This window comes from Pipistrellus kuhlii, unplaced genomic scaffold (genome assembly GCF_014108245.1).
Source record: "Pipistrellus kuhlii isolate mPipKuh1 unplaced genomic scaffold, mPipKuh1.p scaffold_m20_p_3, whole genome shotgun sequence".
NCBI classification, from domain to species: domain Eukaryota; kingdom Metazoa; phylum Chordata; class Mammalia; order Chiroptera; family Vespertilionidae; genus Pipistrellus; species Pipistrellus kuhlii.
The window spans coordinates 113,766,280-113,784,087 of NW_023425529.1; the positions used below are offsets into that span (position 1 = coordinate 113,766,280).

The window sequence follows — 17,808 nt, forward strand, 5'->3', positions numbered from 1 at the left end:
GGCCTTGCCCTGAGGCAAGTGATTGTCTTGTTGAGACTAAAAACATACAAGGTCAGCCTACACATACTACATGACTACTGAGCATCATGAGAGAGAGGAAGGAACAGAGGCAAAGTTGAAAGGAGTAGCTTCAGATCCTGCTCCGAGAATCTCTGTAGCCCGGGGGAAAGCCTGTGTCCCTATTAGCTTAAGTGTCGTATAAAATGAGGATGATAATGTCTCTCCCACAGGGCAACTGAAGCAGGAATTTGGGGGGAACATAGGCAGGCTTACTGATTTTTTTAGAATTGGGGTCCATGGATAAAAACACAGGGCCACAGACTGGGAGAAGGTACATCTCCATAACACAAGGAAGCCAGGAGTAGTTGCATTTACATAAGACAAGAGAACTGAAGGGAGCCAAGAAAGATCTATATTTACAGAATATCCCTGACCTGTTTGACTCAGTGATAGAGCCTAGGGCTATTGACTGAAGGGTCCCAGGTTTAATTCTGGTCAGGGGCATGTAACTTGGTTATGGGCACATCACCAGTAGGAGGTGTGCAGGAGGCAGCTGATGGATGTTTCTAACTCTCTATCCCTCTCCCTTCCTCTCTGTAAAAAAAAAAAAAAAAAAAATTCTTTAAAAAAGAGCTTCCCAATATGAAAGAAAAAAGCCACATGCTAACCTGACAAGCTCAGGGAAGGCCCGAGTGGCAGTCTTGCAAACCCAGAGACCTAAGATAACCACAAAAGATGGTTTGAAAATTAAATATCTAACAGGTTATAGTAGATAGTCATATCCCAGATACTTTCCCAAAGATCAACTTTGATCTTTTTACTGAGCCCATTTGCCTTTTTGCCTCTAAGATAACATATCTGTGAGATGTCTCGGTAACTTGTAACTTCCCTTTTTCCGGAGCCCCTGGGGAACAACCAAATGTGGTGGGCGCCAGGACAGATGCCTCAAATTCCTTCTTTACCATGTTAATTGTTCCTGCACTCACCTGAGTACACATCCATCATTTTACTTTTTATCCAATCCCAGGAGTTTCCCACCGCTTTGCTTTCTCTCGCCTCCTTACTCCATCACCAATGAATTTCATGTAACCCACCTATGTCCCTCCTTTGATTTTAGTGTATAAATAGAGAAATGTAACCCGCCATTCTTCGGAGCATTATCTCAATCCTTTGAGGTTCTGCTTCCCGGCATATGTCCACAGTTTTGGCTCAAATAAACTCTTTAAAAAATTCTTTACAGGTTTCAATGGTTTTTTTCGTTAACACCAGACAAGAAAAAGCTAAAAGAGTTCATCACCACCATACGAGTATTACAAGAAATGTTAAAAGGAACTTTTTAAAAATAATTTTTATTCTCGACCAAAAGTTAATAAAGGAATATTTTCTATATAATTTATTTGGGAGCCTTTTTATTTTTGCCCAAATGATTTTCCTTTGTCTTATACTGCTTTTCTCTATTTTCACTTTTTAAAAATATATTCTCATTTATTTCAGAGAGGAAGGGGGAGAGAGAGAGAGAAAGAGAGATCAATGAGAAGGAATCATTGATCAGCTGCCTCCTGCATGCCCCACACTGAGATCAAGCCCACAACCCGGGCATGTGCCCTGACCTGGAAGCAAAGGTGACCTCCTGGTTCATGGGTAGATGCTCAACCACTGAGCCACGCAGGCCAGGCTGTTTCCTCTTTTCCTCTTTTTTTAAAGCTATGTGTCTTAGTTTGGGAATTTTTGTTTGTGGTTACCATCCTATATAATAAAAGCCTAATGTGCTAAGTGTTTGATTCAACCAATCAAAGCATAATATGCTAATGATATGCTAAGGTCGCTCAACCCCTTGCTCTGACTTGCACTGATCACAAGGGGGATCACGTAAAATGACACAGGAGGATCAGAGGGGGCAATCAAAATGACACAGGAGGATCAAAAGGGATTACTAAAATGGTAACCCCCCCTCTGATTCTCCTGTGCCATTTTAATTCCCCCTTCTGATCCCCCCTATGTCATTTTAAGTGATCCCCCTCCCCCCACCTTGATACCCCAATTCCTTTTTTTTTACCCCTAGAAATGAGCTCAAAAAGAAAAAGCTACTCCATGGAGTACAAGAAAGGAATCGTGGAAGACTCTTGGGGCCAAAATCTTACTGTTTTCTGCAAAGAGAAGATGTTGAGTATCCGATTGGTCCGAAAATGGCGAACAGAGTATGGTAACCTCATTGAACAAGTGGACAAGGGAAATGCTAAAAAGCGCAAGTGTGGATCAGGTCAGCAACCATTATTTTCCGATCTGGAAGACCTGATCTGTGAATGGGTTGTTGACAGGAGAGCAGAGACTTTGGTTGTGAATAGGGCTCAGATTCAAGAATTTGTCCTTGCAATGGCACCACAGTTTGACATAGTCCCAAAAGACTTCAAAGCATCACAACACTGGCTGGATAATTTCCTTCAGCGAAATGAACTGTCTTTAAGAAGATCTACAACATTGTGTCCTTTATTGATGATGCTGACTTCTCTAAATACAATCTTTCCAACATGATTGCTATGGATGAAACTGCAGTGTTTATGGGCCAATCATCTCAAACAACAATTGAACAGCGGGGTGCCTCCTTAGTGTACATTCCCTCCACTGCTTACAAAAGTGCACGTGTTTCCTGTATTTTGGCAATTCGTCTGGATGGCACTAAAATCCCACCTTTAATCATTTCTAAGGGCAAGAAGGAAACGATTGAATGTGATTTGGGCGTTTTTATTCTTGAAACTGAAAAAGCCTGGGCCACACAAAGTTATAAGGAAGTGGGTCGATTTATTAGATAAGGCACTTTTATTAGTAAGATTAAGGTAGGAAACAGAAGCCACTCTAGGCATTTTTTTAAAAATATATTTTATTAATTTTTTACAGAGAGGAAGGGAGAGATATAGAGAGCTAGAAACATCGATGAGAGAGAAACATCAACCAGCTGCCTCTTGCACACCCCCTACTGGGGATGTGCTCGCAACCCAGGTACATGCCCTTGACTGGAATCGAACCTGGGACCTTTCAGTCCCCAGACCGACACTCTACCACTGAGCCAAACCGGTTTTGACAGGAAGTGGGTCGATTTAATGCTGCCGCTTGTTATGCGAGGGAGCCAAAGAGGTCTGCTAGTCTGGGATGCAGCCAACACTCACTGTGCTAAAGACATGAAGACATTATTCACAAAAGAAAAATAGATCAGATAATGATTCCCATAGGAATGATGGCCTATCTCCAGACTCTTGATATTGCAATAAACAAGCTATTCAAAGATAATTTGCGCATGGAAATTAATGACTACATTGAAAATAGAATGGAGAGAAATCAGTGTGGAAACTTTATGGAACCTAAACTGCAAGAAGTTGTGACTTGGGTGAAGAATCCATGGGAGAAAATCACTGACAGTTACATTGCAAATGCACTGCAAGCAGGCTACCTTGACAAGAAGTACTCATTTAAAGACAGTGCTATTGCTAAACATAAGAGATTTGGTCCACTGATTCTGAAAGAAATGGAGTCACAAGAAATTCACCAGGAAATTCAGGAATTGGATTGTTATGATGATGTTCCAGAAGATGATGACATGATTGTCATTGAATAAATGAGTAAATTCTTGATACTGTAGGATTCACAGTTTGTCTGGTTTGTGTTGACAACTACGGTACTACCGTACCGTATACAGGTAATAAATTTCCTTTATTTTCATTTAACAATAAATGTGTACCATACTCTTCTTCATGGAAAAATAAGACATCCCCTGAAAATAAGACCTAGCGCATCTTTGGGAGCAAAAATTAATATAAGACACTGTCTTATTTTTTGGGAAACAGGGTATTATATTCACCAGTTAATACTGTTCTTCAGATTTTTTAATTCCCTTGGTTTTTAGATTCACTTGTTGATAGTTATATATTTGTTGTTCATAATTTTTATCTTTATCTTCTTCATCTTCTTAAAGAAGACTTTTCAGCATTTCATATAATTCTGATTTGGCAATGATGAACTCCTTTAGCTTTTTTTTATTTGTGAAGCTCTTTATCTGGCCTTAATTCTGAGTGATAGCTTTTCTGGGTAGAGTAATCTTGGTTGTAGGTCCTTGCTATTCATCACTTTGAATATTTTTTGCCATTCCCATCTGGCATGCATAGTTTCTATTGAGAAATCAGCTGACAGTTGTATGAGTGTTCCTTTATAGGTAACTATCTGCTTTTCTCTTGATGCTTTTAATATTCTCTTTTTGTCTTTTACTCTTGGCATTTTAATTATGATGTGTCTTGGTGTGGTCCTCTTTGGATTTTTTTTGTTTGGGGTTCTGTGCACTTCCTGAACTTGTAAGTCTAATTCTTTCACCAGGTGGGGGAAGTTTTCTGTCACTATTTCTTCCAATAGGTTTCAGTATCTTGCTCTCTCTCATCTTCTGGGACCCCCATAATTCTGATGTTGGTTCGCTTAAAGTTGTCCCAGAGGCTTCTTACACTATCTTCACCTTTCTGGATTCTCTCATCTTCTTGCTCCTCTGTGGAGGAGTGTCCTCTGGCTCTTTGTGTTCCAAATCTTTGACTTGATTCTTGTGATCTTCCAGTCTATTTTTAGGACTCTATAATATTTTTTTACTTCATTCAGTGTATGCTTTATTTCTAGTTGATCCCTTTTCATATCCTCAAAGGTCTCGTTTATTTTATCAACCTTTTCTAGGAAATTTTTATGAAGCCTTATAACTGTGTTTTTTGAACTCTATGTCCATTCTTTTGCTTTCCTCCATCTCTTTTCTTTGTGGTCTGCCTCTTTTCTGCATTTTAGCTGCTTCCCTAAGTTGATGGAGTAGCTTTGTGTGTTGGGTGTCCTATCAGGGCCCAGAAGCTCAGCCTTCCCAGTTACCAGAGGTGGATAGTTTTGGTGTAGCCCTTTGTGGGTTATGTGTGCAGTCTTGTTGTTAAGCCTTGCTTATTGTTGTATCACTGGGGAGAGATGATCTCCAAGCCAATTGGCTGTGAGGATCAGCAGTGTCTCAGCTAGGAGGGCTTCTGTGCTCAGCTTGGGGTGGAGTCTCAGAGTGGCACAGACAAGCTTTGGTTTCCTGACAGCCCTGCCTTACGAGGGTCCTATTCGCCAAGTCCTGCAACCCTGGCTGCTGGCACGTGCACCACTTGGGAAGAGGCTGTTCTTGAGTTTTGCCTGCTCCCTGACCATCAGTTTCTTCCTGGACTAGAGCTGACTATCAGTGCAGGTGGGAAGTTTTGTTTTTCTCCTGAACGAGAAAGCTAGCCACTGGGAAGGCTTCTGTGCTCCGCTTGGATGTGGCGGAGTCCCAGTTGGCACAGACAAACTTTGGTTCCCGTCAGCCCAGCCCTAAGAGGGTCCTGTTCCTGAGTCCCGCAGTGATGGCTGCTGGCCACTCGCTCCTCTGAGAGAGTTTAGCCCACTGCCTGACAGTCCAATTTCTTTCTGACTGGAGCTGGTTATCAGTGCAACAGGGAAGTCTTGTTTTCCTCTCAAACAAGAACGCTAGCCGCACGTTAGATGCCCATCCTCTCCACACATGTCACAAGTAAGCCAGCAGTGTATTCGGCAGCTGCCCCTTCCGCAGGCACAGATCTCCACACCTCCACAGCTCCTGAGGCTCAGTGTCCTTTCTCTTCTCTTCCTAGATTGTAGAGCTTCCACTCAGCCAGCTTTCTGCTGTTTGCTCTGTTTTCCAGTTGTAATTTAAAAATTGTTGTGGTAGGCTGCATTTAGGTGTTTACCTTATGTCACCATCTTGGTTTCTCCTATGCTATAAGTTTTTTTGTGACCTTACTTGTTTCAGGTAGAAAAACTCCCTTGAGTATTTCCTGCAATGGAGGCTTTCTGGTGATAAAATCCCTCAGCTTCTGCTTATCTGGAAACATCTTTATTTCTCCTTCATATTTAAAAGATCATTTTGCTGGATATATATTCATGGCTGGTAATTTTTCTCTTTCAGATGTTTGAATATTTAGTTCCACTCTCTTCTGGTTTGTAGATTTTCTGCTGAGAAGTCAGATAATATTTTGATTAGTTTTCATCTGTAGGACACTTTCTTCTTGTCCCCGGCTGCTTTGAGAATGTTTTTGTCATTAACTTTTGACAGTATTAATACAATTTGTCTTAGAGAGGGCCTCTTTAGATTGAGGTAACTAGGTGTTCTGTTTGCTTTTTGGATTCAAGGATCTAGTTCTTTCATAGGTTTGGAAAGTTCTCATCTACTATTTGTTTGAAGAGGCTCTCTGTTTCTGTCTCTCTTCTTCTGCTGGTATATCTATTATTTCCTGGTGGAGTCAGATACTTCTCATAAAACTCATTTTTCTTTACACTCAAGTCTCTCTCTTCTTCCCTCTGCATCATTTCTAGATTCCTATATTCAATATCATTAATTCTTTCCTCCTTCTGATTGGCTCTATTTTCTATGCTCAATAATTTACACTTAATCTCCTTAGTTGCATAATTTATTACCAGGATTTATGATTGATTCTTTTTTAAAGTTTCAATTTCTTTGGGTAAGGAACTTATTTTGTTCATTGTTTTCTGAGAGTATTGAATTACCTGTCTGTATTTTCTCATATCTCGTATATTTTCAGAACACAATATCAAAATCTCTGTAAAATTTATATTACATATTTCCATGTGTTTCAGCTTGCTTTCTTTGTTTTCTTTCTCATCATCCTCATTACCATGGTTATTCATGGTATTTGCTGGTCTTTTTTGTCTAGGCATGTATGTTTGTCTGTATTAATGGCCCCTCTCTAATAGCTTTTTCTGAAGAGGTCTTTCTTTCTACTCTTTTCAAATAGATAGCTCTGAATCACAAGACTTTTACTTCTGTGAACTCCTAGATTTGACCTCCACAGTAAGTTAAGTGCTGCTTGGGGTTGGGTTTGTTTGTTCCTCATCGTAATAGCAACACTGGACACTCCTCTCACCCCACCCATACACCCCAAAAGCCTCACCTGGGTATCAATCACAGAGGGAAACTGTATTTCTGCTGTAATAACTTAGCTTATAGATAATATGCTCCTTAACCCGACCCCAAGAGCAACAGTAAACAAGTTTTACACAAGAGGTAGCAGGGCTCTGTAGTTGTTTCTTTGTCTGAAACTCCACTGTCTGATAGTGGACAGGCACAAGGAAGAACCCACATACTCTGTCAGGAGTCTGCTGGCTCAGTCACTATTTGCTCCTTTGTCCTGCTTGACTGCCCCCTGTAGCTTCTTCCTGGCCAAAGGAAGCACCTACTCTCACTGGCTTTCTCCCCTCTCCAGGCCAAGCCTCAATCTCCCAGCTGAATCTGCAACCATCTGAGCTTTTTTTTTTTTTTTTGTCTCCCAACTCATTCCCATTTGCCCACCTTTATATGTTTCCATGTGCAGGTCTCTGAAGCATAACTCTGTATTGAGTAGGGAATTCTTTGTTGAGTGATAGTTGGTTAATTTGTTGAAATATCAAGGAGTTATCAAGGGGATCTCTCATGCTTGCCATTCCTCTGATGTCACTCCTCAGATTTGCATTTATTTAATGAATGCACAATGTCTGTCATTATATTTTGCATTAAATTCTATTCTATTGGACTATTACCCCATCCTTGTTCTGATTCATATTAGCCTATTATATCTAATTCCATCCCTTTATTTCAATTTTCCTGTTCTTATTAAGTATGTCTCTTGTAAACAATCTTTTAACACAATCCAAAAATCTGAGTCATTTATAACTTAATCCATTTATTTTTAAATCAGTGTTACACCAGACTTACTGCCATCCTCTTTTCCATTTACTGTATGTAATCTTTGTTCCTCTTTTTCTGCTTCCCACTAGAAAAACTAATTCATGTCTGATTTGTTTTATATCTTCTTTCTTATAGTGGTTTTTATAACTATATTCATGTTTGTTTAATCTCTGTAACTTCCTCTTAACCACAACCATATGTCTTTATTGACTTGAGAGAGAAAGGGAGAAACATTCATGTGAAACTTTAGTTTGCCTCCTGACTGGGGATCGAATTTGCAACCTATGTGCCCTGCCCAGAAATTGAACCCACAACATTTTGAAGTACAGGACATTGCTCCAGCCAGGGTCAGAGAGGAACTTTAGCTCTCTTAGGTTTAGTCTTTATCTCCAACTCTAGTCTGTGCATGAAAAAGGGGTTCTATGGAAAGTAACCTCACAGGTTAATCTGATCATAAATTCCTAGCTGGGTCAGACATGGGTAGTTATCCCCAGGCATATAACTTTAGTAAAAGATTTTAAACCAGCCCTGCCCATTATTTTTGTGCATCTAGTTTAACACACCTTTGAAATACCAGAATACTGTTAGATGAGGGTATTAGCCCTCAAGAGAACACTTAATGTTAACTATCCTGTAATCTGATCCCTGCTTTGCTTTCCCCCACTTCCACATAACCTTCCTTAAATTCCCTCCTTAATTTCAAATGTATAAACACTGTAAAACTGCTATTCTCTGGAGCATTTGAGAATGTACTCCCTAGCATATGTCATCAGTTTGGCTCAAATCTTATCTAATAAGAGAGTAATATGCCAATTGACCATCACACCAAGACACAAGATGGCCACCCCATGTGGACACAAGATGGTCGCCACAAAATGGCCTGCAGGGGAGGGTAGTTGTGGGAAGTTAGGGGTGACTAGACCAGCAAGGGAGGGCAGTTGAGGGGGACCAGGGCTGCAAGGGAGAACTATGGGGGAGGACCGGGCCTGCAATGGAGGGCAGTTGGGGGGAGACCAGGCCTGCTGTGGAGGACATTTGGGGGGACCAGGCCTGCAGGGGAGGGCAGTTAGGGGTGACCAGGTCAGTAGAGGAGGGCAGTTGGGGGAGACCAGGTCAGCAGTAGAGGGAAATTGGGAGCCGGAAGTCCTGGATAGTGAGAGGGATGTCTGACCACCTGGTCTGACATCCCTCAAGGGGTCAGATTAGAAAGGGTGAAAGTGTGGGCTGAGGGACACCTCCCCCACCCCTGTGCACAAATTTCGTGCACCAGGGCTCTAGTAAACACACAAAAATTTCTTACGGGTTTTGATATTTCTTACATTAACAAATCTTAATGATAATGCCTAGTTTTAATTGCTATAATAAAGTTTCTCTTTAAGATAAGTCAACTTTACAAAAATATTTAATCATTCTTCTCACATCTCTTGTAGCATCTTACAGATTTTGTATCTTTTAATATTTCTCCTAAAGTATTTTCCTTGAGGGTCTTTGTAAGGTAAATCTTCTGAGGTTTGTACACGTAAAAACATTTTAAAATGTTGTCTGTCACATTCTAATGCTAACTTGGCTGGATATAAAATTTTAATTTTTTTTCTTTGATACTTTCATTCAGTAATGCTTTTGAGAAATCTGATGTCAATCAAATTTATTCCTTTGATAATACTTTTTCTCTGAAACTTTTACCTATTCTTTGAAACTTTTAAATTTCACTATAACCAATACTTATCTCTATATTCATATTGTGCTTCAGTTTTCTAAACAGTAATTTTCACTACCTAATATATATTTATTGTATTTCTCTCTCTTCACACCATAAGAACTTACTTTTGCTCTATTATGTGACATACCACAAACACTGTCCAAAACAAAATTGGGTGCTCAATAACTAGATTGAATTGTAGTTCTCTATTCTCTATGCTTTGCCCATTAAATTCATTCCTCAAAACACAAAAACAAAACCTGAAGCCATATTCTTAAACTATCACACTATACCTTGAATCTTCGTGGTTTTTTTCCTATCTATTCTGATAAACTTGGCAGGACCAAACAGGACAAAGGACTTTCTGCTTTCCTCTTGAGACAAGAGATTTTTTAAAGCAATTGGTTTTATTTTATTTTTTTACTTTTTTTTTTTAATATATATTTTATTGATTTTACACAGAGAGGAATTGAGAGGGACAGAGAGTTAGAAATGTCGATGAAAGAGAAACATCGACCAGCTGCCTCTTGCACACTCCCTACTGGGGATGTGCCCGCAACCAAGGTACATGCCCTTGACCAGAATCGAACCCGGGACCTTTCAGTCCGCAGGCTGATGCTCTATCCACTGAGCCAAACCGGTCCCGGCTAAAGCAATTGGTTTTAAAATGTCTCTCCTTTAGGCTTATGTTTATTCTTTAGCTTTGCATTAAAAGGGCCTCTACCAAAATTAGGGATAAGGTCAAGGTAGGGGGTGAAAGGAAATGATACAACCCTCCCCCTTATTTAAAAATGATCCCTGACCATCTCTCTGATTTATACTCAGAGATGAGTCACAGGAAGGAGAACAGATATAGCCTCTATACACTGACTGATAAACTACTGGATTTCACTAATCCCAGTGTCACCCATTATCCTGCCTTCTTCCTTACCTTAAACCAAACTCCTCACATCTCAACCGTATCTGCCTATAATTTTCAGAAACTCTAAATGATACCAATGGAATACTTTTTAAAAGACTACTGCTGAAAGCATAATTCCATCTTTTATGTTGAAAGTAACATATCAGATTACACATTTGCCAGGATATCTAGTGACAGAGATTGCCTACTTTTTAAAGGATTAAAATATTAAAAAGAAAACAATCTGATGTGGCACCAGAATATATTGGTAGGAGATTTTTTAATAAGGTTGAAAAAATTAAGATGATGAAAAGTTTTTACTCTCTCAAAGAAAAAATATTTTGCAAAAGTATTTTGATTGTGTGAAGCAGTAACACAACACCAATAAGCAACTCTGTACAAAATAATTTATAACAGCATTATATAGGTTGACATTGTTTTACAGTAAGTGTTTTTCTCTCAATAATTATGAATCTAAAATAGCTTAGAGTGAAAGAAAATCATATTAATTAGAACTATTACTCTAAATAAAATCTCCCTTTTAAATTTATAATTGCCTTAAAGGGAAGTATCCATATTACAGACATATTTACAGTTCTGCAAGAAACATATTGAGTGATTCCACTACTGTTTTCTATACAAGAATGAAATAGCTATCCTATGCAAAAAATTGCCTGACAATACTGTTTTAATAATTAAATAGATTAAATTCTCATTCTCGTGATATAAAAAATATTTAGTAGTCTATGTATGACTATAAGAGTAAAGATGCTTCATTATAATTTGTAATCTGCTCTATTATGCTTCCTTGAAGCATATGCCATTCAGATATAAACTATTAACACATGAAGGAATTTAATAGCCAAGAAAGCATAATTCTTGCCTGTGGGTCTTTAAGACTGATCTAGAGATACACAATAAATTTGCCAGTAAATTTCAGTGATTAAGAGGCAAACCAATCCCCACATTCTGAATCAAAAGAAATTTTCATTTTCATGTATATTAAAAAAATAAATCAAGAAAAAAATTAAGGTAGGGAAAAAAAAGGGTCAAACTGAAGTAAATTTTAAGCTAAACCTCAATTTCTGACAAAAGTAGTTCCATATGGTTTTTAACGTACATATTGTTAGCACTTTAAAACTGATGTGCTTTAATTAAAAAGCAAAAAACAAATAATATGACAAATCAATAAGAAATCAAACCATAAATTCTAAAACCAGGATCTAAGAAAAAAACAAAAAACAAAAACAAAAGTGAGACTGTATACAACTTATTTTAACATGAAATTATCATATTCATGATAAAGAAGTAACAGCACCATCATAATGCTGATAATTCTAAAGTTTAGGAAAACTGTACAAGTACAAACAGGTCATTTTAACAGATGCTTATGTATACTGGCAGAGTCAGATAAAAAATAAAATAAGCTTACACAATACTACATTGAAAAAACTATTCAATTATTTCATTTCATTTCTATATTAAAATACACCCTGAAAGAAACCCTGATCTGAAATCAGCTTTGAATCTATAGGAACCAATTTTCTATGGGATTTCAAATTTCATTTGCCAAGACATCATAGTTGGCCATATGGTTTAGTGCCGCACTATGACTGCTGACTTCATTCACAGCAGGCAGGAAAGCAGATGTGAAAGGGAACAGGTTATGACAGGCCATCCTGTATTCTTCATACTGGGAATTACAGTTCCCAAAGCTGCCATCAAGCAGTGCCTCAGAAACCTTTATTAAAATCTATTGAAACAAAGGGAAATAAAAAGAATTACATTTGGTTAATAATCACTGAAATCAAAAGGTGCAATCTGTTCATTAACCAAGAGGCCAACAAGCTATAGTCCAAAATAACTTCTTGCTGTCTATCCTAAGTAATCATCTCAGAAAAGGAACATTTCAAAATCAATTCTGCAAAGCCTTAAAAAAGCAGTAAAATTCTAATATTTGAAAAAGTGAATCCCTGAAACTATGATTATTAAAATAAGTGCCCTTTATTAATAATAATAGCTCCCACATATTAAGTGATTACTATGTGCCAGACAGATAGTAAGCATTTCAGTTTATTACTTCAGTAAACCCTTATACCAACTCTATGATGTTGCATTTTCATCCTCATCTTTGCCAGGAGCCAAAATCATCAGTAATTAATATAAATGCAAGAAGTCCAGTCAGAAGGCTGAATGGGGCTTTTTGAAATTCTCAGGGCTAAATATCTGCATTTTATTATCTACTGCTGATGACTCAATAGCCTAAAGCAAACTCCCCCAACCTGATAATCTTATTGTTTACCAAACATCACCTTTGATATATCTGTTTGAATTCCTCAAAGGCAATTGTGTATTCTAGCAAATAAAAGCAGATGGGAACAGACTTAGTGGAACTTGGTCCTGTTACGCCCAGATTTCGTGATCCCCAAAGACCACCAGGGAGACGAGTCTCACGCAGTAGCAGAAAGCCTGTATTCCATGCTAGCATGGGCTCTGTCCCACTCACACCAACAGCGGCATGGTGGAAGAGAGCAAGCTTCAACAGACCAATGGGTTTTATAGGGTTGATGATGTCACTGCTTTGGCTGACCCTGATTGGTTGGGTGAGAGCCAGGGTCCAGTTACACTAAACTGAGGATAGCCCCGCCCAGCCCTTTCATTATGAGGAGTTAGCCCCGCCCTGCCCTTCAGTCCCTTGTACCAAGCTCACAACTGGCTTCCTCCATATTTTCCAAATTTATATTTCTTGTCTTGTGAATTAATTTGCATGTCAGGTTTTCTCCAAGTCTTTGAACCCCAGGCCATGTGGGCCCTGGCTTCACACATCTTATACATGAGGAAAAGGAAGCTAAGAGATTTAACAAGCCTAATGTGATATAGCTCTTAATTAGAACTTGGATTCAAATCAAGACATGAAGCCGGAAGGCCCACTCAAGAATTATGTTGTAAAGGCATGTTTGTTAGATCACTCAGTATCCAGTTATGGGAGTTATTAATCATTCTCTGTTAACCATGATTGCCTCCTGTTGGTTAATGAAAGGACATTCTGACAGGCTGAGAGTTGTGTGCCCCTGGGCCTTGGGAATCAACCTTGGAACCATTCTCCTTCAAAAACTGCCTATGGAAAGATTAAACCACCTTGTTGCCCAAACAATGAAGTCCCACCCCATTCTCCTACTTTCTCATGCCTGTAATCCCTACTTCCCCAAGTAAACCTTGTCCTATCCTGTACAAGCAGCTGGGTTATGGGGGGGGGGGGGGGGGCTGCAGAGCAGATTTTTGTAGATGACCTGCTACTCTCCTGTATTGCCTGCAGTATTAGAATAAATGCTCACAGATGATTTAAAAAAAAAAAAAAGGAAGGAAATGAGTGTGAAAGTCTTACCTTTACATTTTTATCTTTTATAGTTTCATCCAGTCTAGTGGCAATGGCAACTGCTTTCTCTTGCCTTGACTTGTCCAGAAAATACATCATTTTAGCACCTGAAATACCAAGACATTTCAAAATGAGTAAACTTCTTTGGCTAACGTTTGATTTGATTTACATTAACCAGTGGTATAATTTTTGGTCCCAAGTTCTTAACAGTGGGCTGGAACTGCCTCCCACCAGCTCTCAGGAGGCAATTATGACATCGCTTCCCACTTCCCATTCAATGACATTCCACTCAGAGTTGGGTACAAAGAGATGGTTGCTAAACATTTACCAGGAGATTAGATTTAATACCTCCTCCCCACACACACAAAAAAAAATAGTCCAACTCAAAATATAAACACAGGCTACCTTGTGGCATCAATCAATCATTTTTAAAAAATATATCCTCACGAAAAAGGGATTTTAAGGGGATCCAAGATGGCTGCGCCCAGGTGAACACCTAGCCGCAGCCGCACACAACAATTTCAATAAAATACAACTAAAATATAAAACGGACATTGCCCAGAACTGCAGGAAGGTTGACTGACTGGAAATTCTACAGCGAGAAGCAAGGAGAAAACCAGAAGGAGGCGCGGAGGAGCTGGAAAAGCCCAAGGTACGGAGACGTGGCGCGCGGAGAGGACAGAGCCGGAGAGGAGGGAGGCGGAGTGCCTGGCGGGCGTTCCCTAGCGGAAAGGAGATAAAACTCCGACTGTGTTGGGACTGCTCTGAACCCCAGTTCTGGGCCAGACCCCGGGGACTCAGGCTCAGCCATAGGGAGCCAGGCTGTAAGGCGGAACCCCGGGGAGAGGCGAAAGGAGGTCCCGGAGGCGCGCACACTGCGTGCAGAGAAGAGACGGTCGGCTGTGCCACGGGATTGCCCTGACGGGAAGGAAACCTGGGCTCCAGACTGCTCTGAACGCCACCCCCAACTCCACTTCCAACTGAACTGAACCCCAATACCGGGCTCATTGGGGGAGAGCATAGACTGTTTGGCAGCAGGCGAAAATCGAGGGCACCTTTCTCTCAGAGGCGCCGGCAGCAGCGAGCACTGAAGGACCCGCATAGGGCGGGGCTGACAGAAGCCAAAGCTGCAGGCTCCACCCTGAAACCCCGTCCCATCTGTAACTGCGAAATTCGACAACAAAATAGATCACAAACGAAAGAAATGGAGGACAAAAAGCGTCTGGATATAGAGTTCAAATCTACGCTTATAAGGTTTTTCAAGAATTTCCTAGAAAAGATGGATAAGGCCTATGAGGATATGAAAAGAGATCAACTAGAATTAATAAGGAGTCAACAAGAAATGATAAGGGATCAACAAGAAATAAAGAATACATTGTCTGAAATAAAAAATATTTTACTGAGTCCTAAAAACAGAAGGGAAGATCGCAAGAATCAAGTCAAAGATTTGGAACATAAAGAGCCAGAAGACACTCCTCCACAGAAGCTAGAAGGCAAGAGAATCCAGAAAATTGAAGATAATGTAAGAAACCTCTGGGACAACTTCAAGCGAACCAACATCAGAATTATGGGGGTCCCAGAAGATGAGAGAGAGCAAGATATCAAAAACATACTGAAAGAAATAGTGACAGAAAACTTCCCCCACCTGGTGAAAGAATTAGACTTACAAGTCCAGGAAGCTCACAGAACTCCAAACAAAAGGAATCCAAAGAGGACCACACGGAGACACATCATTATTAAAATTCCAAGAGCAAAAGACAAAGAGAGAATATTAAAAGAAGCAAGAGCAAAGAAGGTAGTAACCTATAAAGGAGCACCTATACGATTGTCAGCTGACTTCTCAACAGAAACCATGCAGGCAAGAAAGGGAATGGCAAGAAATATTCAAGGTGATGAATAGCAAGAACCTACAGCCAAAAATAATCTACCCAGCAAAGCTATCACTCAGAATCGAAGGCCAGATAAAGAGCTTCACTAATAAAAAAATGCTAAAGGAGTTCATCACCACCAAACCAGAATTATATGAATTGCTGAAGGGGGTTCTTTCAGAAGAGAAAGTAAACAAAGATAAAAATTATGAACAACAAATACGTAACTATCAACAAGTGAATCTAAAAACCAAGGAAATTAAAAAAATCTGATGAACAATATTAACTGTTGAACATAATAGAATCAGAGGTATGGAAGGGGAGTGAACTGACGATTCTTGGGGAAAAGGGGAGAGGGGGGCGTGGGAAGAGACTGAACATAAACTGTGCACCTATGGATGAGGACAATGGGGAGAGGGGAAAGGGCAGAGGGCGGGGTGGGAACCTGGTGGAGGAGAGCAATGGTGGGGGTGGGGAAAGGAACATTTGTAATAATATGAACAATAAAAACTTATTAAAAAAAAATAAAAATAAAAATAAATAAATAAAAGGGATTTTAAGCCGAAAAAAAAAAATATATATATATCCTCACATAAGATATCTAAGAAACAAATTACCATCAGAGGGCTGTAGTTGAGGGACAATAAGAAAATGTTTCAATATTCACAAAGAAAATAATTGTTAAAGTTTTTAAAATATAAACCCAGTTTATATTTCTCTAATACAGTGTTTCCCAACCTTCTCTCATGATGAGAATCACCTGGTGGAGTTGTTAAAACACAGATTCCCGGATCCCAACTAAGAAGTGCTAAACTAGAATTTTTGAGAACATATAGGTAAAATTGCATACCTAACTTAGTGCTCTGTATATAAAATCTGTCTTAGAGCACTAGTTAAGTATACAATTTTACCTATATGTTCCCCAAAATTCTAGTTTAGCACTTCTTAATTGGGATCCGGGAATCTGTGTTTTAACAACTCCACCAGGTGATTCTCATCATGAGAGAAGGTTGGGAAACACTGCTCTAATAAATCACACAATCCATGCGTAAGGTTTAAGGTGCAGGAAACTGAAGTCAGGGACCACCAGGACATACTAAAGTAAGGTTTATTCCCCAGTAATGAGCGGCTCATTACGGAGGTAGAGAAATCAGAATTAAAGGAGTGGGGAGAGGAGAAATGACCCAGCCAGGCTGCCTCCACAGACGGAGATGGAAAAAGCAGCCTCTGGAGGGCTGGGGAGCCTTTTGAGGGGAGGAACAGGAAGGGGTGGGCTCCAGGGCACTTCGACATGAGCTGATTGGTGGTTCAATGTCTTGGGGGTGTCTCTGTGGCAGATGCCAGTAATATCATAACTCCACCCACCAGTTGGGGGGAGGGAGGATCTCATACCATGTTCTATGGTCATTTTACTCCTGGATTATTTAAATATATTAATATATTTTATTGATTTTTTTACAGAGAGGAAGGGAGGATAGAGAGTCAGAAACACTGATGAGAGAGAAACAGCTGCCTCCTGCACATCTCCTACTGAGGATGTGCCTGCAACCAAGGTACATGCCCTTGACTGGAATCAAACCCGGGACCCTTGGGTCCACAGGCCGACGCTCTACCCACTGAGCCACACCGATCAGAGCTAAAAAATGTATATTTTATTGATTTCAAAGAGGAAGGGAGAAGGAGAGAGATTTAGAAACATTAATGATGCGAGAGAATCACTGGTTGGCTGCTTCCTGCTCACCCCATACAGAAGATCGAGCCCACAACCTGAGCATGTGTCTTTGACCAGAATTGAACCATAGACTCTTTGGTGTGCAGACTGAATCAAACCAGCTAGGGCTACTACTGCATTTTGTTTATTAATTTTTATTGTTAATTGTTAATGTATAAGAGCTCCACGTATATTATTAGCTTTTTATCAGTTATATATCTTTGAATATTTTTTGGTCTTTGAATTTATGGTGTTTTCATTTTTATAAGTCAAAAATGATCTTCTCTTTAGAATTTCATATGATGTTTGGAAAGAAGTTTCCCATAGTTATAATAAAGAAATGTTTTCTTCTATAACCTTGTTTTATGAGAAGAGAAATTCTCACCTCCCTTACTAACAGCAGTGTAATTTCTCACATAAATTATTCAATAACTTTTTTTCTCATCTGAATTAACTTTTTTTCCACAGATATTAAAACCAAAAAGTTTCCCTTGGCAACAAGAAAA

At 39.5% G+C, this 17,808-nt stretch overlaps 1 protein-coding gene across 14 annotated transcripts in view; it reads right to left on the reverse strand.

Moving 5' to 3' along the window:
* Positions 1 to 10,739: 10,739 nt before the first annotated feature.
* The window catches only part of NAA16 (N-alpha-acetyltransferase 16, NatA auxiliary subunit), an 80,291-nt gene continuing 73,222 nt past the window's right edge, over positions 10,740 to 17,808 (reverse strand). For 13 of the 14 annotated variants that reach the window (XM_036454786.2, XM_036454782.2, XM_036454775.2 and 10 more), the window contains 2 exons: positions 13,733 to 13,830; positions 10,740 to 12,100 (listed from right to left, as the gene is read on the reverse strand). In XM_036454786.2, the coding sequence (XP_036310679.1) occupies positions 11,903 to 12,100; positions 13,733 to 13,830 (296 nt within the window). In that variant the 3' untranslated portion in view covers positions 10,740 to 11,902. The remainder of the gene's footprint in view (positions 12,101 to 13,732; positions 13,831 to 17,808) is intronic. The other variant, XM_036454770.2, reaches the window with a different exon arrangement.